The 24,926-nt window shown below is 33.7% G+C and overlaps 1 protein-coding gene across 3 annotated transcripts in view; it reads left to right on the top strand.

The window, feature by feature from the left end:
- Positions 1-24,926, top strand: part of nAChRalpha4 (nicotinic acetylcholine receptor alpha4) — a 327,885-nt gene that overhangs the window by 61,510 nt on the left and 241,449 nt on the right. For 2 of the 3 annotated variants that reach the window (XM_089094868.1, XM_089094870.1), the window contains one exon: positions 933-1,113. In XM_089094868.1, the coding sequence (XP_088950994.1) occupies positions 933-1,113 (181 nt within the window). Of the gene's footprint in view, positions 1-932; positions 1,114-3,243; positions 3,425-24,926 lie in introns of all 3 variants that reach the window. The other variant, XM_089094869.1, reaches the window with a different exon arrangement.

Raw genomic sequence — 24,926 nt, 5'->3', positions numbered from 1 at the left:
TATTTTAGTGTGTTGGTTAACATTCTTAACTTTAGACTTTTTTTTGCTATTTACTTTCTATTTTTTAAATAGTGAAGGAAAGCACAGTAAATGTTTATATTTTTTTGTCAAAAGTGGAATATGAAAATTCCTGTCTTGACAGAGTTAATACAACACAAAAGTGAAAAAAACAAGTCTTTGTCTGGAGCTTTTTTAAACCTAATCACTGTCGAAACATGATAAAAATAAAATTAAAAATTCAGTACAAACTTCAGTGTTGCTTACCTTGTTAGTTCCAATATTTGATAATGTTCAAATAATGCAGAAAAATATTCATTCATATCTTTTTCAGTTTACAACTACTTTATCTTTATTTTTAGCTCCTGGCGTACTTTCAGCTCTTCTTTATTCTAGAAATTATTATATTTTAATTATTATTTATATATTTTATATTTATTTTATTATATTATCAATTGTTTTATTTTAGAAATACAGGCTTAAGTGATAGGAATAAATTATTTGTTTTGACAATTTTTAATAAAAAATTTGTTCAAACCAGAATAAAGTTTGAATAATTATTGATGTGAACCACAAAATTAAGACGTAGTCTACTTTTTAATGTATCTCTTATACAGGTTTAAGAAATGCAAGTTTTAATTGGAAAGTTTAATTTCAATATTGACCTTTATTTTTTTTAATACCTATTCGAATGTTCTCTGACAAACTTTTTTTTGTATTTATTTAATTAAAACTCTATTTAGTCGATTCTGAAGTACCTTTCAAGCTCTTGGTAGCTCTGATAAGCTTAAAGTGGTTCCAGCAAATAGAACCACTAAAACGCAGCTTAAAACACAGAGAAATACACTGAAACTAAATATGGTGCATTATTAAGTAATGCACACTATTTTCATTTAAAGTATATTTGGATTTTGAAAAGCTTTCACACCTCTTAGCGCCGATGGCAACTTTGAGGTGGTACTGGCAACTAAAGCCACTATCAGAGAAAGTGGCCTTGTAGAGTGGAAACCACCCGCAATATACAAGTCCGCTTGTGAGATCAATATTGAATACTTTCCCTTTGATGAGCAAACATGTGTAATGAAATTTGGAACCTGGACATATGATGGAAATCAGGTAGGGTAAATGCTCGAGGTACAGCTTGTGTAAATTCCAAGTTTGACAAATACTTTAGTATCCTAAACTTTTTGTTTGCTATCAACTTTGAGAAGTACCTTCCACTCTTTCGAGAAGAAATTAATCAGAAAATACATTTCTAGTAAATAATACGTTTTGGGTGATGTTTCCATAGCATACTATATTTCATAATGTCTATTCTAAACACATAAAAAAAATATGTATCATGTTCTTAAGAATAATTCTTATGTGCATGCTGCATGCCTTACTAAGTATTCTTATGCTAGAATACTACGAACCTATATTTTATGAATTGCAAGTAATATATATCATTTTTCAAATAAGATATTTTCAAAAACGACAAAAATCTGTCCAATCTCTTAGTGTCCTTCTATACTTTGAGGTGTTAGTGGTGAGCAACTTGCGACGACTAAAGTAATTTACATCCGCATCATGTAACTCAACGTGTGAAATTGCCATTAAAAGATATCCTTTTCAACTAAGCGACAAATAAAACCTATTTCAGCTTATAGCCTGGTTATTCTTTGAAAAAAAATTTGAAAAATTTTCTGCCTCTTGATGATGCTAATATCATTTTAAAATGAAAATCCCACAAGAAATATCTAATACCTCCTCTCAACAAATCAGCCAAATACATCCGAAAACACCTTTTACGATTTTTACTGTAAGTGTATACCGAGAACCATCGCCATTCCTTACGCTAGATACCGGCACATATCATGAACAAAAGTGAAGAAACCCATATTTTGAAGTGTGATTCAGTTAACCATATTTATGGCTTTTTATTTTAGACTCTTTAAACCAAAATTTATCATGAAGAAAACACCCAAATAAGTTTTTGAAAACGGAGAACCAGAATAAAAAAAAAGCCATTCACCATTTTCTGTGAATTGTCATTTCATTTCTAGTTCAGTAGGGTTGTCACTACCGTCGGGACCTGGATTACCCAGGTAAAGGATCCTTTGGTTATAAATTGTGTTTAGTACCTTGCTAGTTTGTAAGCCCAAAGATAGCTGAAGCTTGAATAGCAGCTTCACTAAATCTGGTTGAAAACCCAATAAATGAATCAAAATTTGAAACCCAATAAATGAATCAAAAATATATCTCTGCATATAAGGTAGCGCTGCCGTTGATACTATCTAGAGAAGATAACTGTTTAGTTCTTTCACTTTACAATTTTAGTTCATAGTGAGTAGGGGCGTGGAGGCAACATATTAATGAAGATTTTCCCACTGTTTTCTTCTATGAAGTGCCGGAAAAATAATGTTGATAAAATTTTGTTAAAAAATAAAAGAAAAGTACTACTGACTTCTGATTTCTTAGCGCAATGGTTTTTGGAAGTACCTCGTGATTACCCTAAGCACTGAAATTGTCAATCGGTGTCTCTCTTTTTAATTTGTTGCAATATTCTGGCCAAACTTTAAAATCAGAGAGACCGGACCTAGGTATAGAGAAAACTCTATGTTTTCTAAATTTTTAATTTTTATTAAAACTTTAATTTTATCTCTTTGCTAGTGAAGAGCAATTTTTTTCGCTTTAAGCCTATTTAGGGCCCTGATATGCTTGCAAAAAAGAAACAAGTCCACTAAAGTTTACATTGAAATTGCCAATAAGGTTTTTTAAATATTTTGCTTTGGAGACAACACCTAATTTTCCTTAGCACAGCGATGCTCTATTTAAATCATTCTGGAAGGTGCTTCCCAAATTTTATTTTTACTCACTCTTTGCTATTTCACTTCTCTTTCCCTATTTGATAGAATTTTCTCTTTCCTGTCTAGTTCTTATTTTCACTTTTTTCTTCGTCTTCTTTCGTTTTTTTTTTAATTTATCAGTTCGTCCAACATTTCTCAATATTCTATTAGAAGCATATAAGCTTTTTATATGTTTCAAGTAAATAGAATTGTTGTAGTAAAATAGGTGGGTTAGAATTACACATATGAGGATCATTATTTTTCTTGAAGTCCATGGTGTTACCAGCTACCTAGGTTTAAATTTTAAATGTACTTTAAGTTTTAAATACTAAGTGTTAAATGTGCTGGACAAACTGACAAAAAAATTTGAGTTGAACATGATTTTTGACCTTCTTACACTGTCCTTTTAACAATTCAGTGCCGATGGCCACTATGAACTGACTATGATGACCAAGGCTACCATCTATGAAAGCGGGTTGGTTGCGTGGCAACCACCTGCAATATATAAGTCAGCTTGTGATATCGATGTACATTACTTCCCATTGGATATCCAAACATGTATGTTGAAACTGGGTAGCTGGACATACAGTGGGTCACAGGTACCATTACCGACTTCATTATCTGTCTTTTCTGTGTGGCACTGCTTTGGAAGAATAAAAAAAAATCTTCAGTTAAACAAAAAAAGAACACAAATGTAACAGGAAAATATAACGATTAGAAAAAAGAACAAGTCTGAAAAAGATATTGTTTTTACTCACACAACTAGTAAAAAAAAAAATGAAAGAACTTCTTAGTGTTACAAGTTTCTTGAAAACGAATTTCATATATTTTAGTTGTTTGCTAGTTGTTGTTTTTTTTTCAATTGCAGAACGATATGTCATCAACGATATCTCAATAGATCTAAGCAACAAGCTCTAATTGTAAAGAACTAGAACCTAAAAGAAGATCAGAATTAAATGGATTGTATTTCTAGGTTATCTCTAGGCAAGGCCGTACCCAGGATTTTTTTCGGAAGGGGGTTTTACAATTTTTTTTTGTGGGGGGGGTTACACAAAAAAAATCAAGACAATTTGCTTATATCCATTTTGTTACGTTTTACGAGTCAGACAGACATTTCGGGAGGGGGGGGATTAAAACCCCCTAGCCCCCCTCTGGATACGGCCTTGTATCTAGGAGATGTATTCCTCTGAATGACTTTTAATAAAGTCACTCCAATGAAAATACATAACAGATTCGGTTTAAAATTTCATTTGGAACACTAGGCCCAATGTACATCTGCGTTTCTTTTTTAAGAACTACTACAAATTAGCTATATCCACCCTACTGCACAAGATCTTATACACATTCAAGATTCCTTTTGGTTGCTTCAAAATTATGATGTTTTTGGGGTTGCATCATATATTCGTCAGTGTTGCCACGTCGAACCATGAACATAAATATGAAACACAAATTAGAAATTTGACAACGTTTTTCCTCCGTGAAAATTCAAACATTAAAAATCTATTGACTCTCAAACACAACTACACCCTCAGAGAAAAGTTACACCTTCATAAGCTGTTTCTAGCTTGAGGTTTAAGCTTATGTTTTTGTTAATTTTTACCCACGTATCTTTATGTTAAATTGGGTGGCTGCTACTACAAAAAATATGAAACTTTCATCTTAATCGATTCAAACAATCAGGTTTCATTTCACTGTCCATAGTACTTCATGCATTCTTTGTAGTTGCTATTATTGCACATTTTCCTTCCCAATAACAGTTATAATATAAGTTATTGAGAATTTAAATGGGATAGAACATAGTAATAATGAGGGCCGTACTCTTTTGTGATTTTAAGCTTTTTTTTATAATTTGTTTTACAACTGCTATCAGAATTTTATCTTAAGGTGGTAAGTATGAACTCATTAAAACAATACCGTGAACACTTTTTTTTAATCCCTTTATGCCCTTGTCAAAACAAATTTCTATTTGGGTCCAAAATTGGCAATTTTCGGTGCCATTTCTTTCACTAGCACTGGCCATCTACTGGCAAGTCTTAAAGTGGTGCTTATGTTTGCTATAAATATAAAATAACGTTAACGAAAATACTCAGCTACCTAACTGTTGAAGGGGGTTTGTAAGAAATGGCTTCCGGGAAATATTCAGAACGTAAAAAATAAGGTAAACAAGGACCAGTCCTGGCTTTCGTGCAAATAAAGACGGAAACTCAATGAGGAAACTTTAATGACAGTAGTTAAAATTGTTAAGGTTGCTAAATTGTTAAGGTTGTTAGGCTAACCTAAACCAAACAAATCTGCTGAATTTTTAATTAAATGATATTTTTGTTAATTTAGTCTCTTAACAATTGTTCAAATTTTGTGAAGTAAAACTCTTCAAACAGTTCGTGGTAACTAACTATAAGTAAGGAGCGGCCCGGCTCAATGGTAACCGAAACTCTAAAACACGGAATTTTGATACCAATAGATACATCAAAAGAAGCAAATTTTAATTCTGATTTCAAATATATAAGTTTCATCAAGTTTAATCTTACCCATCACGCTAAAGTTTCGCTCTTTACGCTAAAGTTTGACTCTGTCTCAGAACTTTATTTTTTAAAACAATAAAAAACTTTAGTGTAAAGAGCGAGGCGTTGAGGAGGGGACAGCCCCATTCATATACAGAATAATTTCTGTTCGTTTTAAGTTTTAATGTCGCTCCTTACTTTCCGTTTAAAAAACTTGTTTTTTTTATTTAATTATTTGTAGAGACAATGTCTATAGTGCTTACTATCGCATTTTGTGAAATGTTTGTATTATCGAGTTTTCCACAAGATCTATGGAGTTATTCCTGGATCTATCCTAATTATGTAGGAATTTTGGGATGGATCAAACCTTTAAATACTGTTCATAGTCATTTTATATAGTCAATTAACCGAAGAAAAACATAGAAACTGAGCTAAAAGAAACGCCTATTTAAAGCAAAGAAAATGGTAAAACATAGCACTGAAATTAAAGCAGTCGCTCTCACAAACGAGGCTGACCATTCTATTATATGAGAAAAAAGCTAATTTCGTCTAAAAATGAAATGAAAAACAAACAGAATCTGATAAAAAAAAGCCTTTTTGATGAGGTCCCCCTCCTCAACACCTCACTCCTCACGCTTAAGTTTTTTGGTACTTTTATAAAAGATTTTTATTGTTCGAGTTAAACGACCTTTGTGTTTCAGGAGTCGTTTTTAAATTTTTTGAAAAACGTACAAACTTTAGCGTAAAGAACGAGGTGTTGAGAAGGGGGCAACCCTATCACAAACGTAATAGTTTCCGTCCGTGGTTAAGTTTTAGTGTTGCTCCTTACATTGAATTGAAAAACTTGTTTGTTTTTATTTAATTTCTGATCGTTTTTAAATAATGCTGAGAAATCTAGCTCCACCTCCATGAAAAGTCCCACCCTCATCATAGAAGGATCCTCTGTACAATTCAATGCCGGGGAAAAATTACCCCGAACAATTACCCTTATCATCTCTACGTGTAAAATTGAGTAGGCGAAGAGAAAGTAATACGTATAAAAAGAATTTCGTATAGAAATTCTGGCAAATTCTCCGCGTTTAAAATTGTCCCTGAAAAGATTGACCCCTCCCCCCGAAAACTTCCCTCCCCATGAAAAATTCTCCCCGTTAAAAATCCCTCCATCAGAAAGTTCAACCCCACCCCCGACAAATGTGTGCACACCTTCCCAATAACAAACACTATACGTAGACAGTGGACACATTTTATAACTTAAAGACCTTCCCAGGGGGTGTGGGGGTCATGAAATTTCCAAAGGCATAGCTGTTTGGACTGTTAGCTATGCTGAATAAAATGGATATTTCTAAATTTTGATCGGCAATTTAGGGGAAAAAGGGGCGTGGGAGGGGGGCTAGTTGCCCCGCAGCCTTTTTGGTCTATTAAAAAGGGCACTAGAATATTTAATTTCCGTTCATATGGGCTCTTTCCCGATGTTATAAGACCTTTGGTTCGATACGATCACCCTCGAAGAGAAACAACAACCAAAAAACAAATACACACAACCCGTGATCTTTCTTGTGGCAAAAAAATACAAAATTTCACTTTTTTGCACATAGGAGCTCGAAACCTCTGCAACAAGGTTCTCTAATACGCTGAATCTGATGGTGTGATTTTCATTAAGATTCTTTGACTTTTAGGGAGAGCTTTCCCCCTTTTTCGGAAATCGAAAAATTTTCTTAGGCTTGGGGTCTTTGATGGGTAACCATAAACTTAGTAAGTCTTAAAAATTTGGAATCAGCTTAATAAGCTGATTCTTTTGATATATCTATTATTATCAAAATTCGGTTCTTTGGAGTTTCGGTGGTTACTATTAAGCCGCGTCACTCCTTACATACAGTTCGTTACCACGAACTGTTTGATTTGAAAATAAAAATAATTGTGTTTTTCTTTGTTGAATCCTTTGTTTTTTGTTGTTTTTTTTTTTAATTCCTTTTGGTTGTGTTTTTTATTTCCTTTAAGAGGAACCTTGACTCAAATAAGTAAATGATAATTTGAGTGAGGAGCAGCTAAGCACTGTTTGAGAACGTTGAAGGCCAAGTTTTTCCTTTTAGTACAGGAAAATGAGCTCCAAAAAGAGGTCGACCCGAAACAAATTGCAACAGAAATGATTTTTACACCATCTTAAAGAAAAAAATAACTGAACAATATATCCATTTTCGCATATTCTGAGTCGACGCAAAATAACCGTTTTTTGGCTTTTAATGCTATTTTTTCCGTTATTCGAATAAAAATCGCAATTTTCGTGGAAATCGGTTTTTCTTGAACTGAAGTATGATTCTAACCCAAAATAACATGGCGAGACCGAAAACGAAGTCGGATTTAGCGTAAGAAGCACCATACAAAAAGTAACCGTATTTTTTAGACTTTTTTCGCCTAAAAATACAATTTTCGTTGTAGCCCGATTTTCTTGAATGAAAGTGTGGTTCTGACGTAGAATCACGAGCTGAGACCGAAAATAGAATCAAATAGGTTGTTCACTGAACCAGAAAAAAATCGTAATCATTAATGAATGATCTACATTTTTTTTAGAAAATAATTAGGGAAAGTGAATTACAAACCGAACTGGTTTTCAGTGGTCAGTATCGTAAATCACACTTAAAACACTCTTCGTATACTCTTTAGGGTCAAACCATAGTGTCTAATCTTCACAGTCTATTAAATAGAATCAATATTATAAAAAATACAAAATAGAGAATCAGATTCCGACTAGTTTCACAACTTCTTCATTTGAAATGGGTTAACGACTAGGGTTCTAGGTTCTCTTCATCATTGTTGCTGTTGATTTTTGGGGAGTTGGAACACATTGTTCCCTTGCAGGTTCTGCATGATGAAGTACAAACTAAAGCAGCTACACCTCGCTGAACTACACTGTACACGACAGGAGCACTTCACGATCTTTAGGAGCATACACGGGGCTGGTGGGAGGTCAGATGTTAATGGGTACAAGAAGTCATCTTTATTCTTTCATCCCCATTCCTTGGCTTTCAGTTCCGGATCAGGCTCCCCGGTCCATACCTGAACTTGATAAAAAAAACTCTATAGCTATGAAACTTGGCTGCATCAGAAGGTGGTGGCAGATGTTCCTTTTATGTCGTTTTTTAACAGTTTAGCTGCCGCGCAAAGCAACTGTGCTTTTTCCTTCAGATCTTGCTTCACATGATACTGATTTAAGATTGATGACGCAGTATCAGTAAGTCACTACATTCGACTTTCCGTCGACAGTCGAGATGAGAATTCTAGTACCAAAGTGCTCGAGAATCTTTTTCTTCATATAAACATTGCTGTAAGGTTCAACATCCACTCCAAGAGCGTCACGCATCTTTTGAACTACATCACTGACTGTTGTCTGTTCTTCGTCATTCCTTTCAAGAAACTGCATCGCTTTTATGAAAGCATCCGTTTTCACCTCGTCCACTGGTCTGCCTGACCTTCTTCTCTTTTTCTCAGGCTCACAGTTCATTTTCTCGTATTTGAATGGAATCCCTCGGCTTGTTCGAAAGTTATTGCTGCAAAGCTGATGGTACACGGCATCAGCGGCATGAAGGTCCGGGACGGTGCATATCCTTCGGAAAACACTGACTGCCCAGTCATCATTTCTCAGTTCGCATGTCTCTTTAATTGTTTTGTCAAAGTCTATGGTCCGAACGCAGAAAACATCTGAGCCTTTCCGGTGTGAAGCTGAGAGGTGAACAGGGCAGCCACAGAACAAGCAACACTCGTTAAACCTGAACTGTGAAGTACTCGACCGCAACTCGCACTTGGCAGTGGAAATTTTAGCTAGCAACTCATCCTTTCATCTTTGAGTGTCATTGTCAATGTTACGCCTGTGTGTATAATTTTTTCTGCATAACTCATGGACTTTCTGTCCGGCAGTGACCACAACGGTATTCCTTCGCATCTGACTAGATTGGTTAATTCCGGCAGCTCCTTTCTGTGTAATAATCGTGTAATGTGAGTCGTCTCCGACATTTCTTTTGCAGATTCTGCAGTGCTCCAACTGAGTAGACAAATCGCTATAAAAATAAGAGTTCAATAGAGTACTGTACCCAGGGCTGCCACAGGTTCAAGTGGTAAAAAATAGGGACTTAGGGACCTCTTTTCAGTCGAAAAAGGGACCTCTCTAGGGACCATTCCGAACGCAAAATGGACCCCAAAACTCAGTTTTCAGAAAGCTTTTGAAAGAAAAAGCAGTGATGCAACAACAAATGATACTTGACAAAGGAAAAAAATGGAAATGATCATTTGCAGACATCTCTCCATGATCAGAGGCCAAGTGATATTTAAGAAACAGACCACCTGAGCTTCAGTTAAAAAATTAGCGAACTTATTTCGCCCGAAGGAGTTTTTTACCACTGTGTCTCTGAACATTTTTCCAAATACAACTGCTATTCCGTCTGCGGATTTCCCAGAATAGTCAGACTCAATCAAATATTTTACTCAATCACTAATAATTGAGCCGAGGAGTTAACGAAAAAAGAAAAATATAGGGAAGGGGGAAGAGGCTCCTAACAGGAAGGATACGGAGCTTTAAACTAAAGCAAGAAAAGGGACTTTAGGGACCTTTATCAATTTAAGGGACCGATAGGGACCTTCACTTGATTTTAGGGACTTTTAAGTACTTTAGGGACTTTGTGGCAGCCCTATGTACTTAATCCGTCAATCGTTTGGTCCCTCACAGCTCTGAAGAATACCACAGGCTTTATAATACAAGTTAACCTGTCGTGATGATGAGGTCACCTGTTGGTACAAGGTGTATTTCAGGGGACGATTGTCTTCTCAATAGATGTCGCTGTAAAACAAAAAACTTAAACTGACATGAAACATCAAAGAATTTGACGCAAAGCAGTAAAGTACAATAATTTATCCTTTAAACTTTTAAAGTATTCAGTTCCAAACCACCATTATAAAAATCGACTTCTTACCTGCGCTAATCATTCATCAGAACACTAGCAGATTCACCGGAAAGTATTACTCGACCGTTAGATGGCGGAATTCCGAATAAAATTTTTTCTCGGGATAGATGGCGAATTTAAATAAAGGTTATGACTGTCACTGACCGGAACTAGTTTTCTACTCGACTTTCTGGCATTATTTGAGGTCTTCGTCTAATTAATTTCTCAGTCAAATCTTGGGAATACACTTTGAAATCTTTAAAACACTGAGTGATGAATGTGACGATTTTCATTTTTATTGCATTACGTAGCCTTCGAAGTGTCTTATACTAGTGCCTAGTTCAGGTACTTTTACGAACAACCGATCATTTGTTGAATAACAAGTGCCGATTGATTGTCTTTACAAAAATTACCGCAACGCATATTGATGATAGTGAAACATTTTTGTTTTGGACCAGACACCCAATCTGACTTCATTTTCTGTCTCAGCTTGTCATTCTGCATCAGAAACATACTTCATTTCAAGAAAAACGGTCGGATACTAAAATTATATTTTTTTTATGGAAAACGTAAAAAAATCGCATTAAAAGCAAAAAAACGGTTATTTTGCGTCGACTCAGAATATGCGAAAACGGATATGTTGTTCAGTTTTTTTCTCTACATGATGGTGTAAGAATCATTTCTGTTGCAATTTATTTCGGGTCAAACCTCAATTTGCCTGTACTATTTTCTTTAAGAACTGTGAAAGACTCTCTGAACTTAAAAATGAACAATGCAAACTCTGAGTAAGTTTTTGGATCAAGTCAGCTTCATGCAATTACTATGAAAAAAACATCCCTTGGACGGTTTTTTCAGTTTGTTCGAAATAGTGGAATGCTGGTCATGCAATTTGCATGTACCAATTTGCAAGTACCTCAATTTGCCTGTACTATTTTCTTTAAGAACTGTGAAAGACTCTCTGAACTTAAAAATGAACAATGCAAACTCTGAGTAAGTTTTTGGATCAAGTCAGCTTCATGCAATTAATATGAAAAAAACATCCCTTGGACGGTTTTTTCAGTTTGTTCGAAATAGTGGAATGCTGGTTAGAGAGTTTTGGCTATGATTGACAAAAACCTCCCACCGTGGCATGGTAGTAGTAAAATGTTGAGAGACGACTGAATATGGTTTCACAATACTCATTTCATAGGAAACAGATTTAATAATTAAAATTCCTAAAGCTGAAGGTAGGGCTTAATTAAACATTTGGCAACTTGGCTGACCTAACAAATTGCTCAGAGATCATGGCCTGTTTGGTTTTGGTGAGCATGGAATTTTGATTCTACTGATTTCAGACCCATACGAATAGAGTTGTTGTCATTCTTCACTTAACAGTTTTCAACGTATTAAATATCCAAATCTCAATTTTCACTCAAGGATTTTCCATTAAGCTTGTCGTCAGGGATTTTCTTTAGTTAAGAACTACTCGATTTTAACAGTATTAAAAAAAAAATCTGTTGGCATTGGAAGTCACGGTCTCAGCCCTTTAAAATAAGCCAGGAAATTGGTGGCATATATCAAAAGCTTTTTTGAAAGAGGAAATCGTTCTTTCTCCCTGGCAGTGAAAATTGCTTGGAGAGTAATCTCAACTGAAAATCTTCGCAAACAAACTGGATGTAGTGGATGGAGCTGTTATTCATTGTTCTCCGGATGCAATTAGAATTGTACGTGGTAAAGCAATTATCTCAAAGTGGAATTGTTAAGTCCTAAAGAGTTTTAGCGTGTAAAAAGGCCAATCCTTAAAGGAAAAAAGAAAGAGATGGATATGGAGGAGTGATATGCAACGAGATCTGGAAATGGGTAAATATGAATGAAAGAAAAACAAGGAGAAAAAGAGACAGAGAGATCGGTATTTAGATTAAAAAAATAAAACGAAACAATTCCAAGCCATTCTGTCCCTTCTTTAATTTTCTAATAAAACTTTCAAGCTTATAAAATAAAATTTACCAACAATTGTGATCATACCTTCACAGTTGAGGGAAATGGGGTCGAAGAAGCTCTCCCTAGACTGTTTAAAAGATTTAGTCCTATAAATTTACTTTTTCATGGGTTCAAGTAGGCCCCTGGAAAAATCGTCTGATACCTTCGTAAAATAAAGTTCTCTGTCTCATCACATTTTGATGCACAATTGTTTCAAATTAGGGAGGAACAGCAAAATTACCCAAACTTTGGAATTATATTTCCAAGCTACAAAAATTCTTTGCTCGTTACTTCTTTTAAATTTAAAGCCAAGTTTAGCCTTAGGACTTTTTTTCTCATTGTCATATTAAATGAAGTTCAATATCTTACTTTAGGAACCTGATCAAACCGAAAAAAATTCTGTTAATTTTACTGCTAATATAATTTTCAACGCAGGTTTTATTAATGATAATTTTGTTACAGATCCTCCCATAAAATCAGTCAGTTTATGCTTTAATGAACTATAAACTAGCCAATATAACGAAAATTAGACATATAATCTAAATTGAAAGAAGCTAGAAATTTATTTGCAAAAAAAAATATTTTGGCAGAGCTATTTCTAGAAATTACTCTACTAAATTAACTTTAGTATCTTCGCTATTAGGCAAAACTAAATCTACCATAGAAAAAAGAAACATAAAAGGTTTTACAGTAACACCTTCACCAAGAGAAATAAAAATGCGGCGGTAGATACGCTTAGACATGCCACATAATCGGTGCTTTAAGGTGGAATTTTCCCTACTCTGGAAACTAAAAAGTCTGCTTTTGGAAGAAGGGGCAAATTTTCAGGTTTCCACTAGAAATGTTTGGAAATCAAAAGAAAACCTGTCTCCGAGTATAATTATTGCGCGTAATTTACATCATTTTAGAGAAAGGACAAAAAAAGCAAGAAAGGGTAAAACTTCTTGGTAAAACACAATCTTGGTAAAACAAAAAGTCAGAAACAACATAGAAAAATGAGTTAACTTACAGCCAGTAAAAAAAAACCTTTTTTGACCAGCTGTGATTTACCTTCTTTTTTCATTGTTGTGTGTTTTTCATGCTTAGCCAGTGTGGTCTCAAAACCGCTAAATTCAATCCATCTAACAACCCTAATCTGCGATGTAAAGCCCCTATAGACTATGCTGCTATAACAGTCAACTACGAAATAATTTTTTTGTCCGAAGAAGGATGGTCAATGAGGTGTGATATTTGTTTCGCTTTTTTGTTTCGTTTTTTCCCCGAGGGTCATCATGTGGGATAGTTGTGGGATAGTAAACCACTAATGGTGGGATAGTTGGGCCTGAGTAGGGTCAAAATCAAATGGAGAAAATCAATTGATAGCCACTGAACTATCGAAGAGTTATCTATACAATTTCTATATATATAATTAGTTTCATTCATTTGAATCTCTACTTGTTTATACATAGTTTTGCTTAGTTGTACACTAGCTATTAGGGGAATAGAAAACAGGTGAATCTTTTAACTGTGATATGGGGATGCCCAAAGCCTTAAAACAAAAGGCTCAAAAAGTTAATTTGTAGGTTTAAATGTCCCCCCCTATCCATGAGAAGTGCTTCAGATAGAAGTACAGAGAACAGAAAGGGAGTCACCCCCAAACCAAGGCGTGGGGTATTTTTCTTGAGAGTAGTCCTCACTCACGTCTATAAGAAACTGTCAAGGAAAAAAAAGGAAAAGAAGTCATTAAAGCCAAAGTTTGTTCCTAAGCATGTTTGAAAGTTGCAATTCTAGCTATATTTAATCCCCTTCATGTAAAGGAGACTGAGAAAAGGGGATATATTTGAATGAGCACTTCTGTTCTCAAAGAATTGTTATAAAAATGGAAATTTTAGTGTAAACGGTTGGGATTTGAGTTGGGCTGCAGCATGGGTACTGTATTAAAAACAAGTGAAAACCAAATAAAGCAATCCGTTTTACAAATGAAGGCAAACAGCAACTCTAGAACTTAAAAATACCAGAAATAAAACCGCACATGAAAATGAACGTCAAGTAAAGAGTCGCCCTTGTCAAAAGAAACTAAAAGTCCAAAAACCAGGTTCTCCCGAATTCCAAAAGACGATATGCACTTCTAAAATTTAGTTTTTACGGTAATTCCAAATAAGTAAAACATCGTCAAATCAAAGTCACACATCCAGGAAGGTAATTGCAATGATAATTATATAATCAAATCCAGCATATTTGGGGGGCCTCGAGCAGTGGTTTTAAGTCTTCTACCAAATTTATGCTAATTCTTCAAAATAAATTTCTTTAGATTTCTAGGATGCAAAAAATTCTACTTAAAAATATGAAGTTTCTGACGTTCCTGCGGTCCTGGATGTGTATTTATGATTATTTTCATTTTTTTTCTACCCAAAGTGATTGCATCTTACCATGGTCACACAACACTGAAAGGTGGCTCATTTGAAGGAGAATTAAAAGCTCGAGAGTCGTTTATAAGCAAAATTTTGCCAAATCAAAGTACCGATTTCTGCCATTTTGCGACCAAAAAAACAAAAAGTTCATCCAAATGGAACAGAATACTATCAAATAAGAATTGTGAGGTTATATATCGTTTAAAACTATTAAAACGCATTTTATGTAGTTTTCCAACCACCAACAATTGAATAACAAAAAAAAAATGAACGGACATTATAGTTCGCTAACCTCTTCCATTAGTCCGTTCACGGTTACAACACTTTGCTGATCCTATTAACTCCTTTAATCCAATGAGTATTACTTGAAAGAATACTGCAACAAGGGCTTGAAATAATGTAAAAGTCAGAGTCAACTCTGGCAGTGTACACGCAAACACCGACGATCAGGTACGATGTAACGCCCATACCCAAGATCAGAGTCACAATCAGGCACGACCTGAAACTTTATAGGATAATTTGTTCGTTTTAAATTCCAACGCCAATATTTACTGTTATTTGAATAATGGCAGATAGCCTAGATACGAACGCGGAAACATCCCCCATTCAGCTGGTAGGAATGGTGGACTCTGCCAGAACGTATAATAATAAAGAATACTCTCTAAAGCAACTTTGAAAAGAATCCTTAGGACATTTTTGCTGGTGACACAAAAGAAAGAGTGGTGTTTCGTGGAAACCAAAGCCACCTTTTGCCTATCAATTGATAATTTTATCAGTTAATATGTCTATAATGGGCTCCAGTGAAACCTATTATTTTGAAACCTTAATAATGTTTTATGACGTCACCTGTCTGGAAAATTTGTTACAGAAAATTTAGATAGAATTATAAATAAATAATGGATAATATAAATAGAATTAAATAAAAATTTAAATTGAAAAAAATTATATCATAGACATTGTGTTATGATGCAATTTAATTATGCAAGGGGAAAGAAAAAGGATTTTGGTATTGCTTTTGTTTTGAAAAACGGTCAGCCATAGAAAGTTGAATCTTTAGACCATAAATGAGCTTTATCCTTTGCTATCATTCTTTAATGCTCAGTGTAAACATCTATGTTAGTATTAATTATAAGTTTTCAGTAAAAAAGCCACTTGTGAAAACTGAAGAGCCTCTAAGCTATAAAATGTGGCTTATTACTATCTTTCACTACCTTTACTATCTAATTAGCATGCTCAGCATATAAGATCTATGTCAGTTTCAAATCTTGTTTGCCACAAAAAAGCCACCTGTGGAAACTGAAGAACCCCTAAACCACAAAACAAGCTTTCTCAATTTGTTGTCTTACAGTTGTGCGCAGCGTAAAAAGTATCTAAAGCAGTCTTTTTGTTTTTAGCTTGTCAAAAATTACGCATTTCAAAACTTTCTCAAAAGTCTAAATCTTGCCTGATTCAGAAAACCCGGAAAACCACATCTCATTTAAAATGATCTAAAAGTCCTAACCAAATAAGACATGTTTAATCACTAATTTCTTTTTTATTAAAAAGGTTCCTTGAACTCAAGTTTAGAAGGAAAAATCAAGGAAATATTTTAACAGTGGTAAAGATAAAACGAGCCCTATTTTGGGCAGTGGTGTTTATAGGGTTCCATGTTCTTGCGGCTGTTTCTATGTTGGAAGAACCCATCAGCAATTGGGGGAGAGATTGTTGGAACACAGGTCCTCAATCGACAAAGCTATGGAGCTATGCCAAAGTCCTGAGACTTTTGATTCTGCCTTGGCTCAGCATGTGTATGACAACCCGCACCATTTCGTTTTATTCGATAACACCTCCATTATTGCCCCTGTTAAAGGTCTCATCCAAGTTTTCAGGGAGGCAGTTGAGATAAAAAAGTACATTCACCGAAAGGTTGCTCTCAATAGAGACACGGGAGAAACCTATTTAAGCCCCATTTATAATGAACTAATTAATTCTGATCGTTCTTCTCAAGTCTTCGTCAAGTCTTCTGACTCTGTTGAACAAAATAGCTATCTCAAAATTTTGAGCGGGCAACTTTGGGGGAAAAAGGGGCGTGGGTGGGGGGCTAACTGCTCCCCAATTTTGTTGGTCACTTAAAAAGGGCGCTAGAACTTTTTGCACGATACCGTGATCTTTCTTCTGGCAGAAAATGCAAAATTCCACAATTTTAGGTATAGGAGATTGAAACCTCTACAGTTAGGTTCACTGATACACTTAATCGGTATGATTTTTATTAAGATTACTAGATGTTTTGAGGGCGTTTCCCCCCTCAAACAGGGAAACACCCTCCCCCTTTTTCGATATTTGGACAAATATTCTCAGGCTCTTAACTTTTGACAGGTAACATTTAACTTGATGAATTTTATATATTTTGAAAAAGCATTAAATTTCGATTCTTTTGATGTATCTATTGTTATAAAGACTCTGTTTCTTAGAGTTTTGGTTACTATTGAGCCGTATCGTTCCTTACTGACGGTTCTTCACAACGAACTGTTTGATTATGTTCTATTCTTCCGAAGGCATAGGGGGTGTTAGCCCTACTTATCTTAATTTCTCTTCGTTTTGAGTTTGACTGAGTTATTTATTGCAATTTCTGTTCCGTTTTGGCTTTCATTTATTTACTGATTGTGATTTATGGTAGTTTTACGTTTGGAGTATTAATCTGACTTTATTTCTGCTCATTTTTGGTTTAATCGAGCTCTCTACTTCTCTTTGAAAAACTTACTTTGTAAAAAAGTTTTAAAATTAATTCCTAAATAGAAAACCCTTATTCAGGTTGAGAGCCATTTTTGGGGAATAAGAAAATATATATTTAGTAGAGTAAACATATGGCTTTATATAAGCACTTATCACCCTAGCAAGTGATGAATTTGTTGCTAATAAATGTTGTAAAATATAGCCTGCCATTTCAAATTTTCATGTATACTATAAAACTCCTGTCTAATCTTTTTTTATAAATACAGAAAATTTAAAAATGGTCATCCCCTAGCTGTTGGAAAACCTTAATAAGCTTTAAGCTATTTTCTTGGAAGTCGTAAAAAGACTATCTATGCGTAAAATAGAAGATCAAAGAGATATTAAATGAGACAATCCCAGCCATCTGACCATTCTAAGGAACAAATGTATTTTCTATTAGCTTTTAACTTCTTAAAAAACTTTAATTAAATTTTTAGTGCTAAGTTTTTTTTTTTTTATTTAAGACCAAACGAAACAATACTTAATATGAATAACGTGAGAAATATGGCCACGGGAATTTTATTTTTCAATTAAATCATTGATAAAACGGGAATAAGAAGTCCCGCTGCCCTAGTGATTTATAAGGCGTAAGTAAGGTCTAAATTCTTTAATCGTATATCCTTCAAAATACGCCTATATTCAAAATCAAAAATCAGAAAAAAAAATATCAAATTGAATAAAGTCAGCCATCTAGCAGTAGTAACCAAGGTACTACTTTGCGTACGCCCCTGTACCAAACAGGTTTCTGGTAGGTATAATCTGGTTTGGTGGGTATAATCTATTCCATGACACCTTTCCAGTGCATGTACCTATGGATCTTGTTTGATGGGTATAATCTGGTTTGGTGGGTATAGTCTGGTTTGATGGGTATAGTCTGGTTTGATGGGTATAGTCTGGTTTGATGGGTATAGTCTGGTTTGATGGGTATAGTCTGGTTTGGTTTTTCAAAGAGAGTGAGTATGTTATTTGCTTGTGTGTATAGGAATTCCCATGTTATTTGCTTGCATGTATAGGAATTCCTATGTTATTTGCTTGCGTGTATAGGAATTCCCATGTTATTTGCTTGCGTGTATAGGAATTCCTATGTTATTTGCTTGCGTGTATAGGAACTCCTATGTTATTTGCTTGCTTGTATAGGAATTCCCATGTTATTTGCTTGCGTGTATAGGAATTCCCTTGTTATTTGCTTGCATGTATAGGAATTCCCATGTTATTTGCTTGCGTGTATAGGAATTCCCATGTTATTTGCTTGCATGTATAGGAATTCCCATGTTATTTGCTTGCGTGTATAGGAATTCCCATGTTATTTGCTTGCATGTATAGGAATTCCCTTGTTATTTGCTTGCGTGTATAGACATTCCCATGTTATTTGCTTGCGTGTATAGGAATTCCCATGTTATTTGCTTGCATGTATAGGAATTTCTATGTTATGTGATTGCTTGTATAGGAATTCCCATGTTATTTTCTTGCTTGTATAGGAATTCCCATGTTATTTGCTTGCATGTATAGGAATTCCCATGTTATTTTCTTGCGTGTATAGGAATTCCCTTGTTATTTGCTTGCATGTATAGGAATTCCCATGTTATTTGCTTGCGTGTATAGGAATTCCCATATTATTTGCTTGCATGTATAGGAATTCCCATGTTATTTGCTTGCGTGTAAAGGAATTCCCATGTTATGTGCTTGCATGTATAGGAACTCCCATGTTATTTGCTTGCATGTATTGGAATTCCCACGTTATTTTGCTTGCGTGTATAGGAATTCCTATGCTATTTTATTGCATGTATAGGAATTTCCTGGTTATTTGATTGCGTGTATAGGAATTCCCATGTTATTTGCTTGCGTGTATAGGAATTCCCATGTTATTTGCTTGCGTGTATAGGAATTCCCATGCTATTTTAAGGGCTTATGTTCCCTCCCATGCTATTATAAGAGTTTATGTCCCCTTCCTATGCTATTCCAGGAGCTTATGTTCCTTCCTATGCTATTATAAGGGCTTTTCCGTGTGGTTTTTCTTTACTTGGTACCCATTAAAAACAAAATTTTTGTGTTAAATAAGTAGTTCTTATATCTTTTAAAAGAGCTTTACGGGGTTTGAGAGACTCGATTGCCTGATTCCGTGTGGTTTTTCTTTACTTAGTGCCCATTAAAAACACAATTTTTGTGTTAAATAAGTAGTTCTTGTATCTTTTAAAAGAGCTTTACGGGGTTTGAGACACTCTGTGGCCTGATTCCGTTTGGTTTTTCTTTACCTAGTGCTCATTAAAACCGAAATTTTTGTGTTAACTAAGTAGTTCTCGGATCTTTTAAAAGAGCTTTACGGGGTTTTAGAGACTCGGTTGTCTTATTCAGTGTGATTTTTCTTTACATTGTGCCCATTAAAATCAAAATTTTTGTGTTAAATAAGCAGTTTTTGTATATTTTAAAAGAGATTTGAGGGGTTTGAGAGACTCAGTTGCCTGATTCCGTGTGGTTTTCTTTAATTAGTGCACATTAAAAACGAATTTTTTGTGTTAAATAAGTAGTTTTTGTATCTTTTAAAATAGCTTTAAGGGGTTTGAGAGACTCAGGTGCTTGATTCCGTGTGGTTTTTCTTTACTTAGTGCTCATTAAAAACGAAGTTTTTGTGTTAAATAAGTAGTTCTTGTATCTGTTAAAAGAGCTTTAAGGGGTTTGAAAGACTCGGTTGCCTGATTCCATGTGGTTTTTCTTTACTTGTTGCCCATTAAAAACAAAATTTTAGTAACACATTCTACACTGTGAGCAGTGTAAAAAAACAAATCCTCTTGATATTATTTGAAGAAATCATTACATAAAAAAATGTTTTATTTTTTATGTAAGTATCTTAAAATGACAAAATATGCTTACGGCTCTAACAATTGTTCTCTATGATTGGCCAGAGACACGATGTGGCTTTCCCACTGGTATTCTATATCCGGGTTTCGACACTACCTAGTCTATTGCATGTATTAAATCAGTATTTTTTACGCAGTGGAACGATAAACACATAAGTCATATCTTAAAAAAAGTGAAGATTGAGCATTTTAATCAAGTGTGTTCACATTACAAGGTTTTTGTAGCATTGAATGCCGACAAGGAGAAGTACAACTCCTTGCTACTGTTGCAGGTAACACATTACCTACTGATATATCCAATCGTCACCTTTCGGGTATTAGCATTCAACGGAAGGTCAAAAAAAGAAAGGACTACTCTTTTACTAATATCGTTAACCGTATCTTGTCTACATGCTAAAACTGTTACCTGTATAGAAATAATGTGATAGTAGACAGTGAAATTGCCAGGAAAATTAAAATGGCATTGGCAGAAAATATCACTATGGAATATAAAGATGAATCGATGAAAAACAAAGCACCAGCAAACGTTACTTCCATTGATCAAACAGTCAATGAATCAAATAATATCAAAGACGAAAAGCATTTTCAGCATGTTAATGAGACAACAGTAAAAACTGTTTATGACTCAAAATGGAACAATGATTATTCTACTGATTATGAAATAAGACAAAACAATAGCAACAATATCAAGAGAGAACATGATGTACTATTTTTTAGAAGAGATTCAAAATGTCCAAAGTTAATCATTGATATTAATAATGTATCATAATATATTTTTGTATTAGTATTCTACATAGCATTATTTCATTAAAAATATTACATTGTTATGTGTTCATTATTTTAAGAGTAAGCTAAGCTAGCATATCAAACGTTTAGAATCTCTATTAAAACATTGGAGATGTAAGAAAAGGAATTTGCATACATCTATTGTCAGACACATGGGATAGCATTGACAAAATCTAGGTATCAAAATGAATAAATTCATTATCAACATCCCTTATCGGATATGTCAAATAAAATTGATAAAATATAAATCTCAGAGTGAATAATTTTTTCTTATCAACATCCATTGTCAGATACATCAAATAAAATTGACAAAATCTAAATTTCAGAATAAATAAATGCTTTAACAACATCCTTTATCGGATATGTCGGATAAAATTGACATAATCTAAGTATCAGAGTGACTAAATTCTATATCAACATCCTTTTCTCAGATATATAGGATAAAATTGACAAATTCTAAGTGTTAGAGTGAATAATTTTTTTTATCAACATCCTTTGGCAGATACATCGGATAAAATTTACAAAATCTAAATTTCAGAATGAATAAATTCATTATCAACATCCTTTTGTCGGATATGTCGGATAAAATTGACAAAATCTAAGTATCAGAGTGAATATTTTTTTAACAACATCCTTTGCCAGGTACATCGAATAACCTTGATAAAATATAACTGCCAGTGTGAATAATTTTTTTTACTATCAAAATCCTTTGTCAGATACATCAAATAAAATTGACAAAATCTAAATTTCAGAATAAATAAATGCTTTAACAACATCCTTTATCCCATATGTCGGATAAAATTGACAAAATCTAAGTGTCAGAGTGAATAAATTCTATATCAACATCCTTTTCTCGGATACATAGGATAAAATTGACAAAATCTGAATTTCAGAATGAATAAATTCATTATCAATATCCTTTGTCGGATATGTCGGATAAAATTGACAAAATCTAAATTTCAGAATGAATAAATGCTATAACAATATCCTTAATCGAATATGTCGGATAAAAGTGACAAAATCTAAGTATCAAAGTGACTAAATTCTATATCAACATCCTTTTCTCAGACACATAGGATAAAATTGACAAATTCTAAGTGTCAGTGTTAATACATTTTTTTTTATCAACATCTTTTGTCAGATACATCAAATAAAATTGAGAAAATCTAAATTTCAGAGTTAATAAATTCATTTTCAACATCCTTTATCGGATATGTCGGATAAAATTGACAAAATATAAGTGTCAGAGTGAGTAATTTTTTTTTATCAACATCCTTTGTCAGATATATCAAATAAAATTGACAAAATCTAAATATCAGAATGAATAAATGCTTTTAACAACATCCTTTATCGAATATGACGGATAAAATTGACATAATCTAAGTATCAGAGTGACTAAATTCTATATCAACATCCTTTTCTCAGATACATAGGATAAAATTGACAAATTCTAAGTGTTAGAGTGAATAAATTTTTTTATCAACATCCTTTGACAGATACATCGGATAAAATTGACAAAATCTAAATTTCAGAATGAATAAATTCATGATCAACATCCTTTGTCGGATATGTCGGATAAAATTGACATAATCTAAATTTCAGAAAAAATAAATGCTTTAACAACATCCTATATCGGATATGTCGGATAAAATTGACAAAATCTATACAAACTCTTTCATGAAGTCACCTCGTGGATACACAATGCAAAAATTTCATCAAAGAAATTATGAAAAATTGTAAGTAAGTAGCAAATTCTATCTTGAATTCACCTGCTGGATAAACAAAAAGACATTTAGTTCAATAAATTATGAAAAAATTCCAATTAAGTAACAAACTATTTATTGTTTTCACGACTTAGATACACGGTGTAGAAATTTAATTCAAGAAATTAGGAAAAAATTCTAAGTAAGTAAAAATTTCTTTCTTACAGTCAACTCTTGGATACACAATACGGAAATTTCATTCACTAAACTATGAAAAAATTGTAAGCAAGTAACAAACTCTTTCCTGAAGTCACCTCCTGGATACACAATGCAGAAACTTCATTTAAGAAATTATCAAAAAGATGAAGTAAGTAGCAAATTCTTTATAGAAGTTGTATCTTGGATAAACAAAAAATCGTCAGGTCGTTCAAAAAATTATGAATAAAGTCTAAGTAGGTAACATACTTATTACGTTTTTCACGCGTGAGATACATGATATATAAATTTCCTTCGAGAGAGTATGAACAAATTGTCTGTAAGTAACAATTTCTTTTCTTAAAGTCAACTCTTGGATATACAATACGTAAATTTTATTCAAGAAATTATGAAAAAATTGTAAGCAAGTAACAAACTCTTTCATTAAGTCAACTCGTGGATACACAATTCAGAAACTTAATTTAAGAAATTATCAAAAATTGTAAGTAAGTAGCAAATTCTTTCTTGAATTCGCCTCTTGGATAAACAAAAAAAGTCATTTCATTCAAGAAATTATGACAAAATTCTAAATAAGTAACAAATCCTTTCTTGAAGTTACCTCATGGATACACAACGCAGAAATTTCATTTAAGAAATTATCAAAAATTGTAAGTAAGTAGCAAATTCTTTCTTGAATTCGCCTACTGGATAAATATAAAAGACATTTCATTCAAGAAATTATGACAAAATTCTAAGTAAGTAACAAACTGTTTCTTGAATCCTCCTCCTGAATGCACAATACAGATATTTTATTTAAGAAATTACGAAAAAATTGTAAGCAAGTAACAAACTCTTTCTTGAACACACCTCGTGGATACACAATGCAGAAATTTCATTAATGAAATTATGAGAAAATTGTAAGTAAGTAGCAAATTCTTTCTTGAATTCACCTGCTGGATAAACAAAAAGACATTTCGTTGAAGATATTATGAGAAAATTCCAAGTAAGTAACAAACTCTTTATTGATTTCACGACTTAGATATACGATGTAGAAATTTAATTCAAGAAATTATAAAAAAAGGAAAGTAACAAGCTCTTTATTGATTTCACCTCTTGGATACAAAAAAAAGACATTTCATTCAAGAAATTATGACAAAATTCTAAGTAAGTAAAAAACTCAATCTTGAAGTCGCCGTTTACATGCACAATATAGAAATTTCATTCTATGGGACCTCTACACGTGATTAAAAACGTTTTGAAACTACATGCTATTTGCTTGCCTTTCCTTGGCACCTTTCCAAACGAGCGGGGATTCCCCACTGGTTCCTACATTGCAAAAAGTGACCAGCACGAAAACTCCACGTTTTCAACCAGACTGGTTTTGACACGACCTACAAACAGAGTCATAGTGAGAGAGATATCCAAAAGTTGGGTTGATCTAGGTCCACTTAGAGTGGTGCGCCACTCTAAGTGAACCTAGATCAACCCAACTTTTTGGATATCTCTCTCACTATGACTCTGTTTGTGTGTCGTGTCAAAAACCAGTCTGGCTGAAAACGTGGAGTTTTCGTGCTGGTCACTTTTTTGCAATGTGTAGGAACCAGTGGGGAATCCCCGCTCGTTTGGAAAGGTGCCAAGGAAAGGCAAGCAAATAGCATGTAGTTTCAAAACGTGTTTAATCACGTGTAGAGGTCCCATAGAATGAAATTTGTGTATTGTGCATGTAAACGGCGAATTCGAGAATGAGTTTTTTACTTACTTAGAATTTTGTCATAATTTCTTGAATGAAATGTCTTTTTTTTGTATCCAAGAGGTGAAATCAATAAAGAGTTTGATACTTACTTTCCTTTTTTTTAAATTTCTTGAATTAAATTTCTACATCGTATATCTAAGTCGTAAAAACAATAAAGAGTTTGTTACTTACTTGGAATTTTCTCATAATTTCTTGAACGAAATGTCTTTTTGTTTATCCTGCAGGTGAATTCAAGAAAGAATTTGCTACTTACTTACAATTTTCTCATAATTTCTTT

This window comes from Artemia sp. Qi Xiang Cuo, chromosome 9 (assembly GCF_049724085.1).
Source record: "Artemia sp. Qi Xiang Cuo chromosome 9, ASM4972408v1, whole genome shotgun sequence".
Lineage (NCBI taxonomy): Eukaryota > Metazoa > Arthropoda > Branchiopoda > Anostraca > Artemiidae > Artemia > Artemia sp. Qi Xiang Cuo.
This window is presented reverse-complemented; position numbering and strand designations above follow the sequence as displayed.